At 44.0% G+C, this 25,825-nt stretch overlaps 1 protein-coding gene across 1 annotated transcript in view; it reads right to left on the reverse strand.

Moving 5' to 3' along the window:
• Positions 1-3,002: 3,002 nt before the first annotated feature.
• Positions 3,003-25,825, reverse strand: part of LOC142427454 (calreticulin-like) — a 36,001-nt gene continuing 13,178 nt past the window's right edge. The window contains exons 4-9 of the mRNA XM_075532737.1: positions 24,304-24,398; positions 22,282-22,491; positions 18,795-18,908; positions 17,863-18,006; positions 9,198-9,290; positions 3,003-4,949 (exon numbers count right to left, since the gene is read on the reverse strand). Of these exons, the coding sequence (XP_075388852.1) occupies positions 4,707-4,949; positions 9,198-9,290; positions 17,863-18,006; positions 18,795-18,908; positions 22,282-22,491; positions 24,304-24,398 (899 nt within the window). The 3' untranslated portion in view covers positions 3,003-4,706. The remainder of the gene's footprint in view (positions 4,950-9,197; positions 9,291-17,862; positions 18,007-18,794; positions 18,909-22,281; positions 22,492-24,303; positions 24,399-25,825) is intronic.

A 25,825-nucleotide genomic window follows, 5' to 3' on the forward strand; every position in this document is an offset into this window, starting at 1 on the left:
TTTGCCTCACAACTCATTGCCATTGAGTTACGGTGACTGGTGACCATGAGCCTAACGGGAAGGTTGAGCTGCCCCTATGGGTTTCTGAAACTGTAACTTAAAAAAAAATAATTTTATTAGGGACTCATACAAGTCTTATCACAATCCATACATACATCAATTGTGTAAAGCACATTTGTACATTCATTGCCCTCATCATTCTCAAAACATTTGCTCCCCACTTAAGACCCTGGCATCAGCTCCTCATTTTCCCCCTCCTGCCCCGCTCCCCCCTCCCTGATAAACCCTTGATAATTTATAAATTATTATTTTGTCATATCTTTCCCTGTCCAACGTATCTCTTCACCCACTTTTCTGGTGTCCATCCCCCAGGGAGGAGGTCACATATAGATTCTTGTAATCAGTTTCCCCTTTCTGCCCCACCCTCCCTCTATGTTCCTAGTGTCACCACTCACACCACTGGTCCTGAAGGTATCATCCTACCTGGATTCTCTGTGTTTCTGGTTCCTATTTGTACCCGTGTATATCCTCTGGTCTAGCCAGACTTGCAAGGTAGAATTGGGATCATGATCAGGGGTGGTGGGGAGGAAGCATTTAGGAACTAGAGGAAAGTTGTATTTTTTCATCATTGCTACATCACACCCTGTCTGGCTCATCTCCTCCCTGAGACCCCTCTGCAAGGGGATCTCCAGTGGCCGACAAATGGGCTTTGGGTCTCCACTCCGCACTCCCCCCCTCATTCACTATGATGAGATTTTTTGTTCTAATGATGCCTGCTACCTGATCCCTTCGACACCTTGTGATCACACAGGCTGGTGTGCTTCTTCCATGCGGGCTTTATTGCTTCTGAGCTAGATGGCCACTTGTTTACCTTCAAGTCTTTAAGACCCCAGATGCTATATCTTTTGATAGCCGAGTACCATCAGCTTTCTTCACCACATTTGCTTATTCACCCCCTTTGTCTTCAGTGGTTGTGTCAGGAAGGTGAGCATCATAGAATGCCAATTTAGTAGAAGAAAGTATTCTTGCACTGAGGGAGTTCTTGAGTGGAGGCCCAATATCCTTCTGCTACCTTAATACTAAACCTATAAATATATGCACATAGATCTATATCCCCATCCTCATATATAAATATATTTGCATATATACATGTATTTATCTAGACCTCTATAAATGCCCTTTGCCTCCCAGCTCTTTCCTCTATTTCCCTGGACTTTCCTCCTGTCCCACTATCATGTTCAATCCCCACCAAGGTTTCAGCAATTCCTCTTGGTTAAATTACCCTTGGTCATGCCCTACCAGGCTTCCCACACCCTCCTCACCACCAATTTAGATTACTTGTTGTTCCCTTGTCCACCACCCCCACCTCCCCCTCTCCCATGCCCCCCTGGAACTATCAGTCCCGTTTTTTCTATTCCAGATTGTTCATCCTGCCTATCTTATTTAGACAGACCTGCAGAGATAATAGCATGCACAAAAACAAGACAGAGCAAAACCAAGCAAAAATATACAACAAAACAACAAAAAAACCAATGACAACAAAACACAACACAAGAAAGAAAAACTTGTAGTTAGTTCAAGGATCATTTGTTGGCCTTTAGGAGTGTTTTCCAGTCCAGTCTGTTGGGACACCACGCCCTGGCCCCAAAGTCCACCTTCAGCATTCCCTGGGGATATCGCTGCTCCATTCCCTTGCTGTTCTGTTGCATTCCCTTAGTGTTTTGCCTCAGTGGGGCGGGATCAGATCGGGTGCAATTCCAACACTGTGTCTCCGGAGTTGTCCCCTGTAGGGCTATGGGTTAATGAAGGGCATCATGTCTCATAGTGGGGCTGGCCATGTGGTCCTCTCTGTTGACTGGGGTCATCGTCCTCAAGGTCTGGTGGCCAGGATGTGCTCCACTCTCTCCTCCTCCCCCTTCATCAGCACTCGTGTGCTCTGATCAGATATGTCCCTTTTCCAGAGATGCAGCTTCAATGCTGTCTTTTGAAATAAATTATTCTGGGGTCAGGGGGCAGGTGTCCATTTAGAAACTAACTTTTTACAGAAGTAGAAAGCCTCATCTTTCTCCTGAGGAGTGGCAGGTGGTTTTGAACTGCTGACCTAGTGTGTAACCGCTATTCCACCAGGGCTCCTTAATGTTTGCATAGTGAATTAAAACAAAAGGCAAATGAAAACTTATTCAAAGCAAAAAAAATAGCCTTTATATATATATATATATATATATATATATATATATATATATATATATATATCACGTGGGTCCTAATACTGCTTAGTTCTCCCCCTGAAATTTTCATCATCTTCAGTATCTTTATTTTATGATATTAAAACTTGTAATAACTGGTAGAGCACAAGCCCAACCAATCAGAGCAGGTATTGATAGTAATCAATGTTCAGATCATGTTTTATAAAGTAGAGGGGCAGCAAAAAAAGAGAAAGGCCCTCAAGGAGAGGGACTGACACCGTGGCTGCAACAATCTGCTGCAGCAGGAATAATTGTGAGGATGATTTGGGACCAGGCAGCGTTTCATTCTGTTGCGCATAAGGTCGCTATGGGTCGGAACGGACTCGATGGCACTTAACAGCAACAAAACTGCTCATGTAAGACTGAAATCCCTAAAATAGAGATCATCCACACACCAGTCTTAAAGCAAAATCTTCTGATTTCACACCTTGAAGCCTTTCTCACAATGAGAAAACACTTACAGAAGCAGGTATCCTAAGCCAGAATATTCCAACATTCCAGAAAATATACCAAACCATCGCTGTTTAAGCAAAATGTCTGGGCATGAGGTCTGACCTCCTTTCACGTCACATCCAGGAAGGAAAATCGTCAGCAGCAGCAGCTATACAAGATCGAGTCAGACATACCTCCACCCTCAAAAGTTCTTACCAGTTTATAATTCTGATACGAACTGTCCCTCCCACAGCACTTTCCACTTCTCAATTGGGTCTGTTAATTTATTCAAATGACCACACAAGTCATAGACAATGCTCACAACTGTGGAATTTATTAAGGAAGTTAACAGCTTATAAATTCTCAGGATACAATTTTTGAACAAAACAGCCTCTTCTCAGCCAAGCCTGCAGTTGGCCTCTCTTTGGTCCTTGGCCTCTCAACCACAACGCCCTTGGCCTCTACCATGCTTGAGCAATGGTACCAGAGCTCTTCTGGGGTGGCCAAAAAAGTGCTGAAAAGCAACAGTGCTACTTTGAGAACTAAGGACCTAAGCCATGGTATTTTCAATTGCTTCAAATGCTTGTGAAAGTTGGACATTGAATAAGGAAGACTGAAGAAAGATGGATGCATTTGAACTAGAGTGTTGGCAAAGAATATTGAAAGTACCATGGACTGCCAAAAGAATAAATAGATCTTGGAAGAAGTAAAGCCAGGGTGCTCCCTAGAGGGAAGGATGGTAAGACCTTGTCTCACATACTTTGGACATGGTGTCAGCAGAGAGCAGGCCCTGGAGAAAAACGTCATGCTTGGGAAAGTGGAGGGGCAGTGAAAGAGAGAGAGGCCCTCAGCGGGAGGGAGTGACACAGTGGCTGCAACAATGGGCTCTCACGTAAGAGGATGGCGCAGGAAAGGGCAGTGCTTTGTTCTGTTGTACACAGGGTTCCTATGAGCCAGAAAACCAACTCCACAGCACCTAACAACAACATTATAGCTAAGGAGCTCGGATGCTGCTGCAAATTGCAAGGTCACCAGATCAAAACCACCCTTTGCTCTGTGCAAGAAATTGGAGTCTGTCTGCTCTGATAAATATTTATCAGAAACCCTACATGGGGTCGCAATGAACTAGAATCTGCTTGAGTAGAATGACTGGGTTAGGTTGGTCTGGGGCTCTATAATGACTGTTGTTGTTGTTGTTGCTGTTGTTGTTGTTGTTGTTAGGTGCCCCCTTGGGTTTCCAACACTGTAAAATCTTCATTGGAGCAGAAAGCCTCATCTTTCTCCCTCCGTTGGTGGGTTGAAAATGCCGACCTTGTGATTAGTAACCCTACACATTACCCGCTATATCATCAGGTCGCCTTGACCAGGCCAGGTGGTATGGAAAGATAAATAGAAGACGGGTCAACTTACAAAAGGGTGACAGTTATTGGAAAATTACATAGGGCGCAAAACAGCAGAACACAAAAGGATTTTCACAAAGTACCTTCTTCTTCTTTATGTGAAGATAAAGACTGATTTTGTACTTAAATACTTACTTCTACAAGACTGAAACATGGGCCACGAGTACAGCTGTCAGCACTGCTCAATAAATACTAAGTGATATGGAAATCTAAACAAAAACAGAGCCCTAGGTGTTAAGGGATACATGGAAGGTAAGGACCAAGTTTGTATAAGTGTTTATTTAGCAACAAGTTTATAAACAGTGTGATGATAGTAGTCACAGCTACCATTGGTTGACTGTATATATCGGTTATTTTACATACATTCGCTCGATTACTCTCCATGAATAAGAATCATCACTCCCTTTTCACTAAAGAAATAGAAACCCTAAGAAAGGATGCAACTTCTCTCAGGCTGCGCAGAACAAAAGAGGTGGGGTAGAAATAAACATTCCAAACTCATTAAAATATCAAATAATTTTGCTTCACTAGATTTTGCCAACTCCACAAATATTTCTCTTTCTAAGCAATATTATGTGCCTCTGAGTGTAAACTGCCCCGCCCCCACCCCCGCCCACTGCCCCACGCCTTACAATTCATCCTTCTGGTCAACATGAACTTCATTTTTACCCCGAAATGCTCTCTCAGCCTCATCTTCCTTCGTCTGCCTGCCATTTCCCAGCTCCTCTGCACTGTCCTCTTCACTTCCCTCCTCAGTTCCCCAGATGTCATCTTCCTCTTCCTCCTCCTGTTCCTTTTTTTTATTAGCCTCTTCTTCCTGTTTTCTTTTTTCCATTTCTTCAAACAGTTCTCTCCATTGCTTCTCTATGTCCTGTTTAGAAAATGAAGTTAGAAAATAATTTACAGATGTTATAAACAAAGTCAGTTCCTTTTAGAAATAGCTGGCATCATCCTATACTCTTAAACATTTCTGGGATGATACATTTAAATGTGGGTGGGGCAGAAAGAACTGTGTGTTTATAAATAAAATTGGTTCAGATTCAACAAACATTTATTAAATAGTGGCTGTACTGCTAAGCACAGTGCTAGACGTTCTATACACGTTATTTTTATTCTTCACAGCAATATGAGGAAGTGTTACTAGTCCTGTTTTGGAGATGAGAGAGCAGAGGCTTAGACAGATGAAATGATTTGCCCAAGCAATATAACTAGCGAATGGTGGAGCTGAGATTAAAAACCAGGGTTTCTGGCTCTGAGTTTGGCCTTCTTTCTGCCAAATCACAGCAATTAATCGTTATGGGGCTCTTTGAATTTACCTTTCAACTGGGACCACTACGTTCACCAGAAACAGGACTCCTTCTCTGTGTTCTCTAGTGTGTTCATCAGATCTCAGAGCAACAGTCATCGATTTTTCTATTCAAAAGTGTCCAAAAGACGCAGGGAAGGGATGCGTCAACCAGGGCACAGTAAAGCCTAATGGAACACACAATATTCTCATCCCCCCCCACTCTCATGACCCCAGTGCTGCTTCTCTCTCTGGACTGGACCAGAGCATGTACACAGGTATAGATACGAGAAAAAAGCTCAGGACACATGGAATCCAGGAACAGGAATGAGAATAGCAATGTCGGAAGGGGAAGGGGAAGGAGGCGAGTGGAGGGGATGAAAGAGGAAGCTATCGCAATAATCAACACATAACCATACACAGCCCTCCAGGGGGAGGAACACACCCTTCCTCCCATGGGGGAAGGAAGACAGCGGTTGGTGTGACATATGAAAATAATAATAACTTGTAATCTATCAAGGAGCCACAAAGGGTGAGGAAGGAGCTGATAACAAGGGCTCAATAGAAAGTAAATTTAAAAAAAAGAATGATGGCAACATATGTACAAATAAGCCTGATGTAATTGATGTATGGATTTTAATAAGAGTTGTAGGAGCCTCTAATAAAAGGATCTTTTAATAAATAAATAAAAGCATGTATCAAAGTAAAAAAAAAAAGTATCCAAAACAAAGGACAAACTCCTTTACAACCTCAGTATGCACCTACAACATCTGAGCTAAGAGGTCCTTTACCCAGTCTCAGGGGACACAGCAAAGGAGCCCAGGTGATACTATCAGGTGAGTATTGAATTGTTAACCACAAGGTTGGTGGTTCAAGCCCACAAGCCACTCTGGGAGAGAAAGACGAGGCTACATGCTTCCATAAAGATTTACAGCATCAGAAACCCTATGCAGAGTTGTCATGAGTTGCAAACAACTCAATGGCAATAGATAGGGAACAAAAATAGAATGAAGACTTGCATGTCCAATAAGTTGGGCCTCTTCTAGAATTCTGGAAGCAAACGCTTAGCGTCTTTTGTTGCCCCTAAGATTGGAGGGGGTGGAGAAAGCTCTGTTTCAATCAAAACTTTACTTTCTTATGCCAAGAAAGCACTGGCTATCATTCATGTCTACTTCTCTTCCCTCTCATTCCTCTGCTCACTGCAATCTGCTTCCTTCTAGTCTTCAACAAAACTGTTCTCCCCAAAGGTCCACAATGCCACCAGGACTTTCAATCTTTTGAAGCTTTTTTCACTCTACGACCACTTTTCTCTTCGTCCAGCTTAGATTCTATTGTCTATCACAATCACGCCCTTGCAAACACTCTCAGTTCCCTTGGCCGTCGTTCGCTTACTTTTCAAACCCTCAGCCCTAGTTAAGCTCTACTCTCCATGGCTGTACATACATGGAAAAATAGTTAAAGAAGATTATGCGATCAGACAGACTGGTCTTATTTTTAACTCATGATAGCTGAGCTCAAGTGAATTTTTGTTGCGGGTCAGTGCGTTTATGATATTTCTGTGATTGATTCACTCTCCTTCTTGGGTAACGTTTTTTTTTTTTTTTTTTAACCTCATCTCTTTTCTCAAACATCCAACATCTCTCACTCTAAGTGGTTGGCCATATTCTTATTTCTTGATTAAAAGAAATTTCCCTCATATTCTGTGGCAGCCATGGATGTTCACCGCTCAGATCTCCTTAGAGGAAGAACTTATTGCTCAGCTGTGGGGAGTGAAGTGACCTGACTGCAGGGTGCTCCTGGGAGTCCACCTCAGTATTTGTGCTCAGGCCAGTCTTTGGACCAACAATGGAGTGTGGTGCAGGGTATGAGACCTGGCCATCTCCGACATGGGATTCCTCCACTAGCAGTCTCTGTAGTCCCGCTGTGGCTCCTTTGGGATGGCAAGGTTTCTCAGAGCTGTTTTCAGCCTGCATCTCAGCCTGCTCCCTTCCTGTTCTCATTTTATAAGTATCAGACGTTCCTGCCTAGTCCTGCTCTCTCTGCCCTTTGTCTTCCCCAAGTATCACCCCTAACAGGCGCTCTACATTTCTAAATCTACCTTGCATTGCTTCGTAGAGAATTCACTCTCATAGTCCCTTTCTGCCACATCTACCCACATATCTGCATCCATTCTTATACACTCAGTCTTCACACCCATGGAAAGCCAACTATCTTCTTATGTACTGTTTCTTCTACTCTTTTAAAAAATAGCACGTTTTAGAGAAAGCTTTCATATCACATCAGGTATCCATTTAACAATTTCATATTACTTTTCCATGACACTGGTTTACCATTTTCATGCTCCAGCATTCTCATTGTCATTTTGTTTATCCTGTTTCCATTGGTCGATCCAACTTCCTTGCCCCTCTTTGCCTGCTCATCTTTGCTTTGAGGTAACTGTTGATCATGAGGTCTTATATAATTGATTGTTCAAAGGGGCACATTACTTAAGGGCAACATTGCTTACTTATAAACTAATCTATTGTTTGACTCAAAGGTCACCTCTAGGAGTGGTTTGAGTTCCAAGTTCCAAGGGCATCTTAAGACAATAGTCTTAGGAGATCTTCTAGTCTCTATCAGCCCAATCAGTCTAGCCTGATTTAGGAATTTGAATTTTGTTCTACATTTTCCTCCCATTATATCCAGGACCTTCACTATGGATTACAATTCTATGTAAAGAAATCCAAAATCTTCATAACTGGAGCAATAGATCACATAATGATAAACAGAGAAAAGATGGAAGTTGTCCAGAGTTTCATCTTGCTTGGGCCCACCATCAATGTTCATGGAAGCAGCAGTCAAGAAGTCAAATGACACATTGCATGAGGTGAATGAAAGACCACAGAAAGTGATGCTTTCAAATTGTGCTATTAGTGAAAAACATTGGAGATACTGTGGACGGTCAGATGGACGAATCTGTCTTGGAAGAATTATAACCAGAATGCTCCTTTCATGCGAGGTTAGTGAGACACCATCTCAGACACTTCGGACAATGTCTCAGGAGAAACATGGAAAAGGACACCATGCTTGGTAAAGAAGAGGATCAGCAAACAAGAGGAAGACCATCGAGGGGATGGACCAACTCAACAGCACCTAGCAACAATAGCAGCAATCAATCAGAACAGACTCTGCGGTAGCACGTGTAGATTTTTAGTCATGCGTAGCTAGTACACTGATTAGATGGCAGTGGGTTTAGTTTGGCTTGGTTTAGTAGTGTACAGATTCAACCTACTGAGTAATCAAATACTGGTCCCGAACCTACTTGAATGAATCTTCCTACAGAACCAGGAAATCTGGACTGGAGGATGTCACCATTTGTCCTTCCAAGTACCACCCCACCCACGAATTACTCCTGGAGGAGCCGTGGAGTGGGAAAACAACACAATCAACTTCCTTCTAAGCCACCGATGTCAGAAGTGGGCTCAGTGGCTTCATTTCTGGACACATCAGAATCAGCATGAGTTCTGGGTTCAAATTCTAAGGCAACAAGTAAAGACTGGCTGTGAATGACCTCAGGTGATTTACATATACCCTCTGAATTCAGAAGCTTCTGAATCTCAGTTCCTAGATTTAAAAACTTAGAGGGCTGTATCTACCTTCCTGAGTTTTTAAGGGCTAATTTTTGCAAAGCGCTTACGGAGTCAAGTACAAAGAATATGAGTTCCTTCTTCTACCTCCCTAGGTCATGCAACCAGCAAACGAGACAATGACTATAAACCCTGTTTAGAAAATGCAGAAACTGTAGGCAACTAGCTGGAGAGTCACATCTTGAAGTCAGAGTGGGGAGCACCTTACTTTTCTTATTCCCCAGGTTTTGTTTCCAACCTCTTCAGCAAACTCTTCATCATTCGTAAGAAGAAAATTGTCAAAGATGCTGCCAGATTTTACCTGTTAAAATGAAAATAAAGTGATTGTTAAGACTAATGTGTTCCATGAATATTTTGCATGGTATGCACCTAAATGTTAAAGGTGTTAAGAATCACCTAGGGTCCTTGTTAAGTGCAGATTCCCAGACCCCAGGCCCAGAGATGTTGATCAATAGATTGAGAGGAGGCTAGGGAATCAAAGAGTGCTAACAATACCAGTTATCCACTGCCATCAAGCTGATTCTGACTCCTGGTGATCCCAGGGCTGTCAGAGGAGAACTCTGCTTCATAGGGTATTCAATGAATGACCTTACAAAGTAGCTTGCCAAACTTTTCTTACTTGTATCTCTGGGTCAACTCAGACATCTTCTTGGTTAGCAGCCAAGCACACTGGCCATTCACACCACCCAAAGGCTCCCTTCCTGGGATCACATGTGTAGGCATCGAGTCCATTGCAATTCATAGTGACACTGTAGGACAGAACAGCACTGTCCACAGGCTTTCTAAAGCTGGAATCTTTACAGAATCGACTGTCACACCTTCCCCCCCCCCCCCACCCCTGAGAAGCTATTGGGTTTAACCTTTCGGTTAGCAGCTGAGCACTCACCCATGTGTCACCAGTACTTCTTAATAATACCAACCCCCCCCCCCCAACCAAACCACTGCCATGGGGTGAATTCCCACTCACAGTGACCCTATGTAGAGTTTCCTAATCTGTAAATCGTTATAGGAGCAGAAAGCCTCATCTTTCTCCTGAAGATTGGTGGGTTTGAACCACTTACCTGACGGTTAACAGTCCAACACTTTCCCGTCAGTGCCACCACAACTCTACCCTGGGTAGTACAAAGGATCTGAAATGCTACACTGCCCCCAGTGATGCTTACTCATAGCAACCAATAGAACAGAGTAGATTCTGGGAGATTCTGAGAAGTAGTTTAATAAGAGAATAATAGGAACAGAAAGCCTCATCTTCCTCCCTCAAAGCCCTTGATGGTTTTGAACTGCTGACCTAGTGGTTAGCAGCCCAATTCATAACCTTCTATGCCACCAACGACTAGATGGTAGTGAATGTGGTGTGTTTTTGAGTTTTAGATATCTGCCCCCCCCCCAAAAAAAAGATGTTATTTTGTTGTTTACCAGGTTCTGTGAGTCAGAATTAATGGGACCCCAGTGAGTTTGGTGTTTGGTTTGGTTCTCTTCAAATATTTTAACATTGCTTTAAAGAGTTGAGAAGATACGTAGATTACTCTGTCACACTTCATATTGGAGACCAGGGCTCTTGCTCAGCTCAGATTGACAGCATCTATCAGGATACTAGTTATAAATTGCCCTTTATGATTTTCTCTATCATCTAATCAGAAAAACTAAGCATATTAGGAAAAGTTTTACAAGAAAGGCAAACTTAATTTAGAGTCTCTAGAATTGATGTCCTGAACCATATTTTTCCATTGAAAAGATGATTAAATCAGCAGTATAGCGTAGTTTGGGGGGTTGCTGACTTGATGATAGAGGAACTCCTTGCAGGAACTGAGATTCAGAAATTTCTGAGTCTCAGGGGGTACATATAAATTGTCCAAAGTCACGCACAGTTAACTTGCTATGTGGTCCAATAAAAGAGCTCACAAGTCAGGGAGTCAGACAGACCAGCTCAACTACATAAGAGCTGGGTGACCTTAGATAGGTTGCTCAACCTCTCTGAGTACATTCCCTCATAAATGGCACAGAGAAAGTAATAAATCCTTTGGAATGTTCTCATGGGAATTAAAGATAATGTATGCACAGCAGTGGCGAAGACTGGCAGATAATAGTCACTCAATAAATGGTAATAGTCATGATAACGTTTTAGTATCTGGGTATGTTTCAAAAGGAGAACCATGCTTGAATTGTTATCAGCGGACTGGTAAATCATTGTGTGACTTGTGTGGGAGTAGCCGCGTGACCAAGAAACAGTCGGCAGCGTGGATTATTGGGTGTCCCTCCCCCAGACTTTGGACGGTTCTTGCCTTACTCTTTTGTGGCCAAAAAAAAAAAAAAGCTGCTATGTTTTTTTTTTTAAATAAGAAAGACTTTTATTTAGGTCACTTCACTCCAACAATGCTGTCTCCAAGAAAAATACAAATGACAAAAGAACCACTTGGAATAGAGATTATTTTGTCCTGAGCATTCCTTTTCCTGTGTGTTTTTTTTTAATCTGTTTTAATCATTTGCTGTGCAACTTTAAAATACTTACTTCAGATTTTTTTTCTTTTGAGTTGTCAGCAGTCTTGGTTAGAGGCCCGCCCCTTTGCTGCCTCTTCCAACTTCCCTGTTTCCACAAGAAATGTTTCTAGCCCCACCCCTTTTTTTCAGTATCCCTTTGGTACCATCTTCCACCTCTCAACTCTTGGCTCTGCCTCCTACCGAGAATCAGGACAGTGGATGCCAACCCTGCTTCCTAAGCTTACCACTGGAGTGCCCTTGCTCTGCTACTCACATCCTCGCTTTGCCTCCATATTTTCACCTGCAAAACAGAAGCAACCTACTTTCTTCATACGCTGGTCAGCGGTAAAGAGCACACGAGAAGGGACTTTGTTGAATGAAAGAGTCCTAAAGCCCTAAGGAATAATTGCAAAGTGACTTCATGGACAGTTATCTGGGTTCTTGAACTATTACATGTTTTGAAGGATGGAGGTCTGAGCTCTCATTCGCTATGAGACCTGGAGAGACCAAGTCACCTCTCGGATGCCTCAGCTTTCTGATCAGTAAAGTGGAGATGGGAAGGCGTCACAGGGCTGGAGTGCAGACCGTGGCATGCTTTCCAATTGGTTAGGCGAAAAGATTAAGTGCTCAGCTGCTAACTAAAATGAACCTACCCAGAAAGATTTGGTGGTCGCCTCTAGTGAAGAGGACCACCTAGAAATCTTTATGGGCGGACTTCCAGCAAGATGGTGAGCTGGGCAGACATGCTACACAGACTGACTGCAACAGAGACCAAATGAAACCGATGGATGGTAATCCTGGAACTCCAAGGAAAGGAGAAGAAGGTGAATGCAAGTGGTGGGATGGTAGCTAGACTGGTGACTTGTCAGCTGGCCTGATGTTGGAGGGCCATCTTTATCTTTTGCAAACAGCAATCCATCCAGACAGTAGCTGGGCACACGGGAGGCTGATTGACATGAAAGATGGGGTCCTCCCTTCTTCCCTACAGCCTCCTGGTGACCAGAAGCATGGCCAGCCCTAACCTCCACTCACCCAGTGGCCGGTGACACCCTTAATGTGCAGATCCTGCTCTGCCTAACGTCAGAGCCACACCCTCACAGGCTGGGCACCAGGAACATGACTCCTGCACCTGGAGGCACGTTCACGTCCTCTCATCTGACCAGCAGGACATGCAGGGCCGCGGTCCCGGCTGCCTTTGCCAGCCAAGAATTCCTTTCCTAACCAACCACCGTCCTTTGTTGCCTGAAAGAATTCCTTCTTGGAACAAGCACCCAGACCTCAACCACCATCGGAGCTGGTATGAAGTCCATCCGGATCAGGTGACCTGACCCCAGACTATACATAAAACAAACAAAAACAAACCTAATTGCAGCATTATTCACAATAGCAAAAAGGTGGAAGCCATCTTAGGATATTAGTCATCTGCTTCTTCTCACACTAGGTAATAGTGATTTCTGCTTTAAGTCCAAGGGAGTATTTCAGGCTCTTAAATCTGCTGAACGTGAGTTTAAGGTAAATCCCAGTTTGGCAGGGAGTGGGAGCAGGGAGCCAGTAAATGGAGAGTTAAGGGAAAAACAAGAGATCTAAAATTGATGGCGAGGAGTGGGTATAGTGCCTGGTGGGGTTTGATCAAGTGCAATGTATCCAAGAGGAATTTCTGAGAGTTGAATGGAGGATTAGCATAACAGTGGGTCAGGAGGAAGGTGAAAGGACATAGAGGAAAGAAGTAGGAGGCAAAAGCTATTTATAGAGGTATACCTATAGTCCTGTATATATGCAAATAAATTAATTTATAATGAAATGGATAGAGGCCAATGTACATATATTTATATGTTAAGTATTAAGATAGCAGACAGACATTGGGCCTCTACTCAAGTACTCCCTCAATTTAAGAACACTGTTCTAATAACCTGGTATTGTGAAGACAAAATGGGTGCATAGCCAAATGTGGTAAAGAAAGCTGATGGTGCCCAACTATCAAAAGATATAGCAACTGGGGTCTTAAAGGATTGAAGTTAAATAAGCAGTCATCTAGCAGGGAAGCAAATAAGCCCACATGGAAGAAGCACACCAGCCGGTATGATCACGAGGTGTCAATGGAATCAGGTGTCAGAAATCCCAAAGAAACAATTATATTGATGTGAAAGAGGGGGGTTGGAGTGGAGACCCCAAACCCTTTAGTAGACAACTGGACATTTCCCCAAGGAAGGGTTACAAGGAAGGAACGATTCAACGAGGGTGCAGTAGAGCACTGAAGGAATGCACATCATTCCTCTAGTTCCTGAATGCTTCCTCCCCGCACTACCATGACCCAGTTCTACCTTATAAATCCGGCTAGACCGGAGTATGCACATTGGTACAGATAATGGCTTTCAACGCATGGAATTCAGGACAGATAAAGCCCTCGGGAACAGCAGTGAGAGTAGTAATATCATGAGGGCAGGGGGGTGGTGGTGGTGGAGAAGGAGGGAAAAGGGGGAACCCATCACAAGGTTGGATATATAGCCTACCTCCCAGGAGGACGAATTACAGAAATGTGGGTGAAGGGAGACAACGGACAGTGTAAGACACGAAACAACAATAATGTATACTTGATCAAGGATTCATGAAGGTGGGAGGGCTGGGGAGGGAGGGGAAACAAGAGGAGCTGATAACAAGGGCTCAAGTAGAAAGAATAAGTTTTGGAAATGTTGATGGCACAAGTGTGCTTAACACAATCGAATGATGGATTCTTATAAGATTTTTAAGAGTTCCTCCAATAAAATGATCAATTAACTAAAAAGCCGTTTGTGTAGTGGGTTTCCAAGTCGGATCCTTCTGGTGTGGCCTCTGAAGGATGTTGTGCACCTCAAAAGGGCAGAGTCTAATATCTCAGTTGTCTAGAACACACAACATGGGTCACCGAGGCCTGAATAGAAACAAGATCAAACGTGTCCAATTAAAAAAAAGTGTCTAATTAGGAATGCAATATGGGGCATATTCTTTCCTTGAGGGTCTATCTAAGTAATGTTAACCCTTTTTTCCCCAAAGCTGACCTTGTGGTTCACAGCGCAGCTCGTACCTCCTCTGACAATGTTTACTTGCCCTTTAAGGCAAAGCGTTGAATCAGTTCCATCATGACCAACAAAGTAAACCAGGAACAGATAAACTGGAATTTCTCCAGTTTGGATGATTTGTCACAGTAACCAGACAGGTAAAACGACAGCTTGAAGTCCTGGAATGGGAGGCTGAGAAATGAGCCCTTTCAGGAAGCCTGTTGAGTGAGGCAGGATTATTGGCTGGGAGAGTCACACTCTCTGAAAGCGACGTGGTCAGTGTGGTAGATATGTAATCGTTTGTCAATTTGAGGGTTAAGAGTGTAGGGGTGGAGTCTAGCTTGTCAATCAGATCATAGCCAAGGAGACCTGTGTGTGGACATGGCCTTCTCCTGAGAATTCTGGGAAATCTGGTGCTTCCTCCTTGGAGGTGAGCGACACTCTCTCTGCCACTCCCTGGGAGACATTGCAGAAAACAAACCACATGAACGCAACCAGACCTTGGAAGCCAGAGAAGCCACAGAGAGACCCCTGCCAGTGCTGAGATGCTTACAGTGCCACCGGACCCAAAGACTTTCTACCCACTGGCTTGTGATTGTCCTGCATTTGGCTTCATTGCATGTGTTTCATGAGTCCTAAGAGGACTTTATGGATTGGTATCGGACATAAGGGCTAATATCGGGCTTATGGCCTTGAACTGGACTGAGTTGGGATGTTTTCTCAGTGTTCAATTCCTCTTGTATATAAAGCTCTTTCTTGTACACATATGTGTGTCCATGGATTTGTTTCTCTAGTCTGCCCAGACTAACACAGTCAGCCACCATGGCTGAATGGGGCACGACCATCTTTGACCTTCCTTGGTCGATACTGAACTGGGAAGAACTGGTTCGAAGTCCTGCTCTGAAAGGACTGACCCAACCCCCTACTTGTAGCAAATTCTTCATCACAACCATCTTCACTTGCTGTAGGTGCAGCTTTTGAATCATTGAAAAGACGTTGGCCCTTTTCTTACACTACCAACAGCCCCCTCACCACCACCCCAAACTCCCCAAAACACTGCCACCATGTTGGTTCTGATTGATAGTGACCCTGTATAAGTTATGAAGAATGTACATCTCCCCCCTTTGAATATTTTCTTTTTCTTTTCTTTTTTTAATTGTTTTATTAGGGGCTCATACAACTCTTATCACAATCCATACATACATCAATTGTATAAAGCACATTTGTACATTCATTGCCCTCATCATTCTCAAAACATTTGTTCTCCACCCAAATCCCTGGCATCAGCTCCTCACTTTTCCCTCTTCCTCCCTACTTCCCCCTCCCTCATGAACCCGTGATAATTTATAAATTATTATTTTGTCATATCTTTCCCTGTTCGACGTCTCCCTTCACCCGCTTTTCTGTTGTCCGTCCCCCAGGGAGGAGGTCACATGTAGATCTTTGTAATCAGTTCCCCTTTCCAACCTGCCCTGAATGTACATCTTTATAGGAACAGAAAGCTTCATCATTTTCCTGTGGAGCAGCTGGTGGGTTCAAACTGCTGTCCTTACAGTTAGTAGCTCAACATCTAACTCACTGAGGCTACATAAGCACTGAATGGACCTATCCCAACTACAAATTCTGAAGACCCAGGAGTAGATCTTGTTCCTAACCCACGGTCTACCTGCATGGGTAATATGCGGAACCCAGGTCAGTGTTCACCAAAAGTGAGTTTCCTTTCTTTTCAGGAGAATGCTTCTTCCAGTACTGTACAGACTGAAGTTTCTTAGAGCCACCTGGGAGGGGTCTGAGACCAAGCTTTGACTGTGGCCTGTGCTTGAGTGTTCTCCATTTTCAGTAACAGAGCCCAGAGAAGACAGAGAGAGAGGACGACTCTCCGAAGGCCTGAGTATCTAAGCCCTTTTGCTACCAATCACAGCCTACCACAGATGACAGGCCGGGAGAGAGAGCCTAAGACCGGATTTGTCTTTATGGCTGGAGCAAACTTCATCAAATCTGATCAGAGATTTTATGTTTAAAAAGTTCAACACACATACACACACACACACACACACACACACACACACACAGAGTTACCACATCCTCCCCCGCCCACAATTCTTTTAATGAATCATTTTATTGGGGGCTCTCACAGCTCTTATAAGGATCTATACATCCATTGTATCAAGCACATTTGTACATAGGTTCCCATCATCATTTCCAAAACATATTCTTTCTACTTGAGCCCTTGGTATCAGCTCCTCTTTTTCCCCTCCCACACCCACTTTCCCTCATGACCCCTTGATAAATTATTACTATTTTCATATCTTAACACCATTTGCTGTCTCCCTTCACCCATATTTCTGTTTTTTATCCCCCTTGGGGTGTCAGGGGAGGGGTTATACATCGATCATTGCGATTGCGATCGGGTCTCTCTCTCCCTTCTCCCCTCCCCTTCCCCATAACCCTAATGGTATCGCTACTCACACAAAAAATTCTTTTAGTAAATGAAAAGTTCACCAAACCTCTGATTTCCCTTTATCTCCATCAACAACAGTGTAAAGTATTAAAATCCTAATTCTAATGTCAGAAAGACCTGCATGCAAATCCCAGTTAAGTTTTTTCTGCTTAACAGACATATGTCTTCTGGGAATTACTATCACATTTTTCTGAGGCTTGGTTTTTGCATTTAGAAATTGGAGATTTCATAGTGAGTATTGAATTATACCTAGAGAAATAATCCACTGTCATTGAGATCCTATAAAACAGAGTAGAACTTCTCCACAGGGTTTCCGACACACATCTACAAAGCTAACCTCACTGCCATTATGTTGACTGGCTCAGAGAGACGCTATAGGACAGAATAGAACTAACTGCCCCCTTGGATTTTTGAGTCTAACTCTTTGAGGAAGAAGGTAGGCTCATCTTTCTTTCTCGGAGTAGCCGGGGGTTTAAACCACTGACCTTGTGGTTAGCAATTCAGCGTTTTGTCCACTACACTATGAGGGCTCCTTCAAAGGGTTTCAGAGGCTGTAAATCTTCCTCAAAGGAGACTGCTTCATCTTTCTCCCACAGACCAGCTGGTGGTTTGAACAGTCAACCTTTTGATTAGCTGCCCAACACTTAACCTAGGGCACCACCAGGACTCCTAAGTAGTCTATCCAAAGTCTCTGATACGAGGGTTGGTAACCGGTAGGGATTAGCTATTGTAATTTTAGGATGAAAATTATCTGTCCCATTTTAAGGATGAGCAGTTTGAGGCTTAGGAAAATCAAGATCTATTCAAGTAGTCTGTGATTTACAACTTGAGGTTCTTGCTACCTTGTAAAAATTTTAAAAAGGCTATTGATCAGTGGCTCTGCGCCCAAAGATATTTACCTGCCAAAGGTCCAGCCCGAGAACACTGATGTTATAATAGTGACAAATGGTGGGGTCAGGCTTATATTTAGGGTTGTCTATTTCAGGATGAATCCACTCCCCTTGGTAATTAGGATTGTCAATGATCCGAGGCTTCCATTGTCCCTAAGCAAAGAACCAAAGAGTAAACGTGGCATTAACATTTTTCTATGTTAAAGGTAACTATGAAGTCCCGAGGCTTAGTGTCGTCAGAGCAAGATCCGTGGAGAGTCTTTCCCTTTGTTTGGGCTGGTGGACAAGACCCTGCTAAGTTCCCTTTCGACTGAGGACAGCTGGGCAAAAAGCCCCTCTGACTCTGGCCCCATTTCTCCGTCGAAGCTCACTCATGAAGGTAAGCTGCAGCTTCACAGAGACCCCTGCAACTTGAAGTCGTTCACGTCCAGTTTCGCAGCCCAGAAAACTGCGGCCAAATAAAACTGTGCTTGCTTCCGTCATGGTTTCTTCACTCTGGACCATTTATTTCTTTATTTCCCCTCTGGGATTAACACGAAAGACGGAATTCCCCCTTCCTGAAGGAAGTCCTCCCTACCTCCCAACACTCTGGGCCCATTCCCATCCCCCCCTCCAGCCTCGGGGTCACTTTGGAGACTTCTATTTGATCTCTGACACATTTCCTGTTTTGATGGGGTTCCTTTCACTGGCTGCTTTCCACCACTCCCGACAAACCTTTTGCCAGCGCTGCCTGGACCTCTCCTTTCCACAAGTCACTTTACCAGTTTGCCCTACCCCATCCAGGCATGGCTCTGAGAGCAAGGCCCCAGGAGGCGACAGAGTCACGAGAGGTAGTGGGTGGGATGAGGAGAGGATCGCAGTCTCTCAGAGTTTCCGATTTTCAAATTATGAATCCCACCCTTTCTCTCTTATTTCCCACACCCATTTGAAAGACTCCTCACCTTGTACTTCGGATTTGGTATCAGGGGCCCTTCCCACTCCCCATCCATCGCCTCATTCCAGTCGTCTGGCTTCTCGGCTGCTGGGTCCGGAATGTATTCCGAGTCCTCCCAGTCCTGAAATGAAATATTCTCCCATGAAGACAGATACATTGCACTTGAATGAACATGGGGTGCAGAGTGCAATCAGGCTGCACCCGGATCCTTATCTCTGGCCCACTCCTGTCCCCCCTGTATGAAGGCCCAGCTCAGGCTTCTGCAAACAAACCCAGTGTAGGAATGATGAAACCCTGTGGGCAATTCTGAATCCTCTGAGTTTACCATCACTCTGAATTTGAGTATTTTAAGATGGGGCTGCTAACTGCAAGGCCAGCAATTTAAAATCACCAGCACCTATGAGGGAGAAAGGAGAGGCTTTCTCTTTCCATAAAGAGTCACAGTCTCAGAAACCCACAGGGGAAGTTCCACCTTGGTTCACTATGAGTTGTAAATGACTCAATAGCAGTGAGTAAGGTTTGTTTTAATGGTCATAACAGCTTGTGTTTCTTTTCCTGAAGACCTCTCTCCATTCCTTGTTCTGCAGGATGCTCTCAAATCTATATCAGTCTTTGTAGTCCAACCAAACCTGATTCCAACACATACAGACCATGTAGTACAGAGTAGAACTGCTCCATAACGCTTTCGAGGCTGAGATCTATTTATTAAGTCTTTCTAGAGACATTTATTAATTCATCTTAGTTATAAGTGGAACTACAGAAGCAAGAAAAGACTACGATGTGGGTATGTATTCTACTGCATATTAGAAAAACTTACAAGATTGGCTTATGGTTCTCTGACCACTTTTGTCAGGGTTTGACTCATGACCTGTGACTTAGCACTTTAATATCCATCAGGAATATGCCCAGACAAGTTTCTGAGGGTCGGACTGCTTCTCACGGATGGCCAGGGGAATCACAGCAAATACACTCCTTCAGACAATGGCACTCAAAATGGGTTTAAAGTTCCCACTGAAAACCATAGTCTTCTGCAATCCCAATGCGCAGAATTTAAACTCTAATACATCCCCTCCTCTGATCCCAGATTTTATTAAAAGTCCTTTTATCACACTTAGATTTTTTCCCCCTCTTTCTTCTGCACAGACTAGTTTTGGACCCCTTTAGATGACAGCTTGTTTTAGGACAAGTCTTTAAAAGCCCAGACTCTAATCAAGCACATTCTGATTCCCTCATTGCATCTTCCTATAGCACTCAAATCTTCAGTGATAGCCTCCCGAGGATAAGTAATGAGTGTAATAGTTACGTGTTCTTTCATCAGGCCTTGTGTCTTAAGATGTGAGTTCAAAAACCCATTCATAGACCATATCTTATTCATATATCTATGGTTCACTTCAGAGGCAACATATTAACTTCCTGAAAAAGCACATTATAAGTGACCTCCATACAACATTTGATAGTTTAATAATAATGACATTATTATTAATCTAAGGTTACACATTTTAATGAAAGAAAATTGCCACATCCTTACCCTCCTAGAGTAGTGGTAGGTTTGAACCACCAACCTTGCATTTAGCAGCCAAATGCTTAACCACTACACTATGCCACAAGGGTCTCTGTACTATAAGATCCTCCTATTTCCTAAGAGAGAGTCAAGTGACAAACAGGCCACTCCAGCATCCCCATTTCTTCCACCGTAGTGCTTCCAAGGCTTTACTCAATCTACTTGGCAGTTCACCTGGGTGCTCTTTTCTCAGATTCACTGAAGGCTTACTTCCATGCCCAGTTCACCAGATTCACAGTGACTCAGCGTCTTTTTAGACTGGGGCAATTTCCTGGTTTGTAGCCTGGGCCCACTGCTTTTTGGATTTCTGAGGCAGACAGTCAGCATCCTATCCCTGGGGCTACAGGCTGGCTAGAACTCTACTTCTGCTGAGAGGTTCTACCTTCCCAGGTCCATTCAGCAGGCAGCACAGAAGCCTGAAGCCTCTTTGCTCTCCCTTGGGCCCAAAACTAACCAGGAAGAAATCTGGTTCTTGTGTCTCACCAGGAGGGAGGGTCCATGAGTAGTTTTGTTGTCCTGAGCCTGTGCCTGATGGGTCTGGCAAGAAGAGTGGCCCTCACTGTCCTGTGGAGCTGAATGCCCAGACATTCTAAGGATCATCTACCTTAATCCTCTGACTACACCCCATTCACCCTGGAATCGGAACCCTTTGATGAATCTCTCTCCACAGAACTCGGCTTCTGCCCACCTTTTTTTCAGGCCCATCCTGAAGGAATGGACTCTAGCTGCTAGGTCCCACCTTACCTCCTGCCTCACCCAGGCATCTCCACCACATGTAACTGACCCTACTCTAACTTGTGGAGTAGCGACGTGATACTTGAGATGAGATTCTCCATGACCTAGCTCTGACAGATCTCTCCAACTTCATCTTTTACCCTTATTCTCTCCCTGCCCCCAATTCCATGAATGTTATGCTCCCCAAATACTTAACTGTTACTTTCAGTTCTTTAAACAACCATGTTTTATTTTTTTTGCTTTGTCTAACCATCATACATTTGTTCCTGCTATTTCCTGGGTCTGGAATCCCTTCCTTACAACTCAATTTCCCACTTCTCTTCTTCTAATAGATTGATTGTTTGAAATTCAGTAAATTGCTAAAATGGTGCATTGAAGGCTTATTATATATCTGGTTTATGAGAACTCATGTAATCTTCACACACATAGATATTATAATAAGCCCTGTTTCACAGATGAGGAAATTGACTTTCACGATAGCTCTGTTCTTTGTCCAGCATCTACCTGCCAGTAGGTTGGGATAGCAATTGATCAGTGGTTGGGCTCAGATTCAAGCCCCTATCTGTGTGATTCCCGAGCCTATGTTCTCAACTCCTAGGTTCACACAGTCCCTCAGGGGTTTCCTCTTTCCAAGACCACTGCTCACATCTGCACCCAAGCTGCCATTCGGAGCCTCTTTTACACTCCCACGGGCTTCGACTTCCCTGGATCTCAGCACTTGTTGCAGGGTGTGCTCATTATCTATCTATCTATTTATTTATTGCCTGCACTAGCCCCTGAACACCTGGAGGGCAGAGATTACCCTGCTCATAACTACAGCCGGTGCAATTTTCTTGGTAAATGACAATGATCTAATTAATAGATTTCACATCTACCCCACATCAGTAACTTTGGAGTTCAAGAGATCTAGGTTAGACTCATGGCTTCAAGATATCTATGCTTGCCAAGTTGCTTCAATCCCAAGTGTCAAGTTTCCTTATTCATAAAGGAGAGATCATTGCACACCACTCACAGGGTCTGCCAGGAGGATCAAATTAAGCTCCTGGTAAATAGGAGATCCTCCACAATTGTGAGGTGTTGCCCTCTCTCCACACCTTTTGGGGCATCAGTGTTTAGCTGGGCATCTGCTTGAGGCACTGGGACCCCAGTCTCTGCTCCACACAATCCCAGCCTGCTTCTCAGACAAACACCCTCTGACCTTTGGTTTCTTATCTTCGGGATCCTCTATTTGTAGTCGTTCATCCCATTTCCTTGGTTTCCGGGCGTAGGGGTCTTTTATCTTCCTGGGGGGCAAGAAAGCCCAGTCTTCTTCCAGCCCCCCAGCTGCCACTTGCTGGTTATCAATTTTGACCTCGTAAGTAGCATTGGGGCGAATAATCAGAGTGTATAGGTGAGTGTCTTTATTAATCTAGAAAGCGAAAAGGGGGAGGGGAGCCATCTCAGTCCCATATTGCACACATTTAGAACTCAAGCATTAAATTCATCATCTAAAAGCAAACCCTCGGTTCCTCGAATGCCACGCCTTTCTGTTCACAAGCACATTTCATCACCTTATTCTACACCTTGTTAACCCTCTAGTGACCCTGAGCCTTATTCTCCTACTACAGACTCAGAGGAATCTTCCTTAATTCTCGCCACTGGTGGGTGGCCTCCTCAGATTTCCTTTAGCTCTTAACTCACGTGTTGAGGATCGCCTATTTCCCCCTACAGTAGCTCTGATTGTGCTATAGCTCCATTTCTTTGTCTACCCCACTAGACCTTGGGGTCTTCAAGGGCCGAGTCATGTTTGAATCATCTGTTGTGTCAGCACCTCCCAGCATGAGGCCTATCTCAAAGTAAGGCCCGTGGGTGGGCCTGCCTAAGCCCCTGTACAATCTGCTAGGAAAGCCCTACGCTCTACTCCAATGACCCTGTCCCCATCGGCTTCTCTGGACTCATTTCCTGCCTCTCCCTGGCCTTCCATCTGGGCAAAACCTCGCACAGTGACACTGGTTTTCCCGGTTCCCTAAGTTTTCTCATGCTAGTATATCTTTCCCTGAACTGTCACAACACTCCATCAGATCCAATCATACTAATCTTTCATAAGTCAGCGCAGGGGAACACTCCAGATTGAGTAAGGGGCCTCCTCTGTGCTCTCACAGACCCTGATCATCCTGGGTCATCACTCTGCTTTGACTGTGACCTTCACTGGACGGTCGGTTCTATGGGGGCAGAGGCCATCCAGACTCATTCTGTCTTCAGCCGAAGGCACAACACAGAGTTGGTCTCCGTAAGCGCCTGTTGAGGTGCTGATGAAATCCAGCTATTATCCTGCAGCAGACCTCGGCCTCTCTGGCCTGATGTGATTACGTAAGCAAACCCTCCCCTGGCTTCTAAGCCAAAAATCCTCACAGCTGGACCAATGGGAAACATCGTGATAGATGGAGAAAAGATTGAAGTTGTCAAGAATTACATCTTGCTTGGATCCACAATCAATGCTCATGGAAGCAGCAGTCAAAAGGGCAAATTACACACTGCATTGGGTAAAGCTGCTGCCCAAGACCTCTGTACAGTGTTCAAAAGCATGGATGTTCCTTTGGGGACTAAGGTGCGCCTGACCCCAGCCATGGTATTTTCCATGGCCTCCTATGCATGTGAAAGTTGGACACTGAGGAAAGAAGGTGGAAGAAGAGTCGATGCATTTGAATTGTGGGGCTAGTGAATATTATGGAAAGTATAGCTGGGGTGCTCCTCAGAAGGGATGACGGCGAGGCTTTGTCTCACACATTTGGACAAGTTTTCAGGAGAGATTAGTCTCTGGAAAAGGACATCAAGCTTCTTAAAGTAGTGGGGCAGCGAAGAAGAGAGGTGCTCAACGAGCTGGATTGACAGAGTGGCTACAACAATGGGCTCAATTCTGACAACAGTTGTGAAGCTAGTGTAGGACTGAGCAGTGCTTTGTTCTATTGTACCCAGAACTGACCCGACAGCACCGAACAACAACACTTCGAAGCCCTCACCCCTCTCTTCAAATCCAGCAATGGGGATTGGTCTGCATCATCTAAGCATTGTTCCAAGAGATGGTTTCATAGGGTTCGTTAGGCTTTGGGAATCAGGCTGTTCTCTGTGAACTCTTACAGTTTACAGCATTTCTCCAGATCTACTGCCTAAGGATTCAATAAGATAACAAATATAAAATGCTTATCCTTCCCCTAAGCGTGGGACTAGCCTACACACTTACCGGGCACTTGATGGTTTTGTTGTTCTCGTGGTATATCCCTTGATAATGCAATATGACCTGTACCTTGTTGTTGCGAAAGCCGCAGATGTCAGGACCTGGAAATTAAGGCCCAATGAATGATGTCTCATAGATTTTAGGCAATTTGTCTATGTCAAGGCCAAGACCGAAGACAGACATAGTCTATGTATCAATCAGAGTCCTAGCAGGAAATAGATGACACCTTCAAATTTAGGATTATTTGAGTGAAATCTTTTTCAAGGGACTACATACAAAGTTATGCACAGAACACTGAGAAAACTTAAGGAGCAGAGTTGTGCTCAGGGCTGGCAACAGGTGGCATATTACTACCCCTAGCTTTTAAAGCAGCGCTTCTCAACCTGGGGGTCACAACTCCTTTGGGGGTCGAATGACCCTTTCACAGGGGCCTCCCGATTCATAACAGTAGCAAAATTACAGTTATAAAGTAGTAACGAAAATCATTTATAGGGGGGGTGGTCATCACAACATGAGGAACTGTATTAAAGGGTCTCGGCATCAGGAAGGTTGGGAACCACTGCTTTAAAGAGTAAGGAATCACCAAGTTTTCTAGAACCAGAAAGAAAAACAGAGCCCCATAGAAAAGGCAGCCAGGAGAGAAGCGGTGACTTTGAGTAGAAGACACACCTGGAAGAATAAATACCCCAACTTTCATCTCTTTCTCTGAGTTCCTGCTAGGGTTCCCTGTGGATGGAACCCAACATCAGCCCTTCCTGCGCAGGACTGATCCCGGCCACTTTACACCACATCATCTCTAGAAAAGGTATACTGGGAACTTTACAGGTAGGCTACAGTCATTTTTTTCTCCTCTCTCATACCTTTATCTTATCTTCTGGCTAACGTCCTCTTTTTGTTTGTAATGAACTTGTAGGTCACAAAAGAAGCCAAGTTCATTTCAATTTTACTTTTCTGCTTTTATCACCACCCACACCAATGTTTCGACGGGATGGGAAAAGGAATCTATAGGTTTTTTTATGACTCTGACCCCCCTCCCTTCCTTCCTCTCTCCCTTTAAAATTTTAACTTTATTTAAGATTTTTGTTTATACATATATATTTTCTCCCTTTTTGTTTATGGAATATTAGACAGTTGCACTGCCCATTTCATCAAATCAGTAACAGTATCCCATTAGACCCTCCAGATATGTGGTTCTTTTTTTTTATGTATAGGAAAGAACTTTATATGGAAGAGTAATTGTATGTGAAGAAAACATCTTAGCCCAGTCCTGATCAAGTCCATAGTCTGATATTATCCCATAAGTCCAATACTAGTCCATAAATTCCTCTTCACGTAGCCACTCACAATGATGCCATATGCAGAAAGATCACAGGCTAGTGGGTGAAAAGTCTTGTAGATCCAGTGGTGGAGGAAGCTTCTCCACGTGGCTTCTCCAGCTCCTGGGTGTGTCTCCTCAACAGGCAGGTGAAGCAGAGAATGTGGCCCGCCTCCCAGGAGAAAGAGAAAAAATTCCCAGAAACCTCCTGAG

This window comes from Tenrec ecaudatus, chromosome 1 (assembly GCF_050624435.1).
Source record: "Tenrec ecaudatus isolate mTenEca1 chromosome 1, mTenEca1.hap1, whole genome shotgun sequence".
NCBI classification, from domain to species: Eukaryota; Metazoa; Chordata; class Mammalia; order Afrosoricida; family Tenrecidae; genus Tenrec; species Tenrec ecaudatus.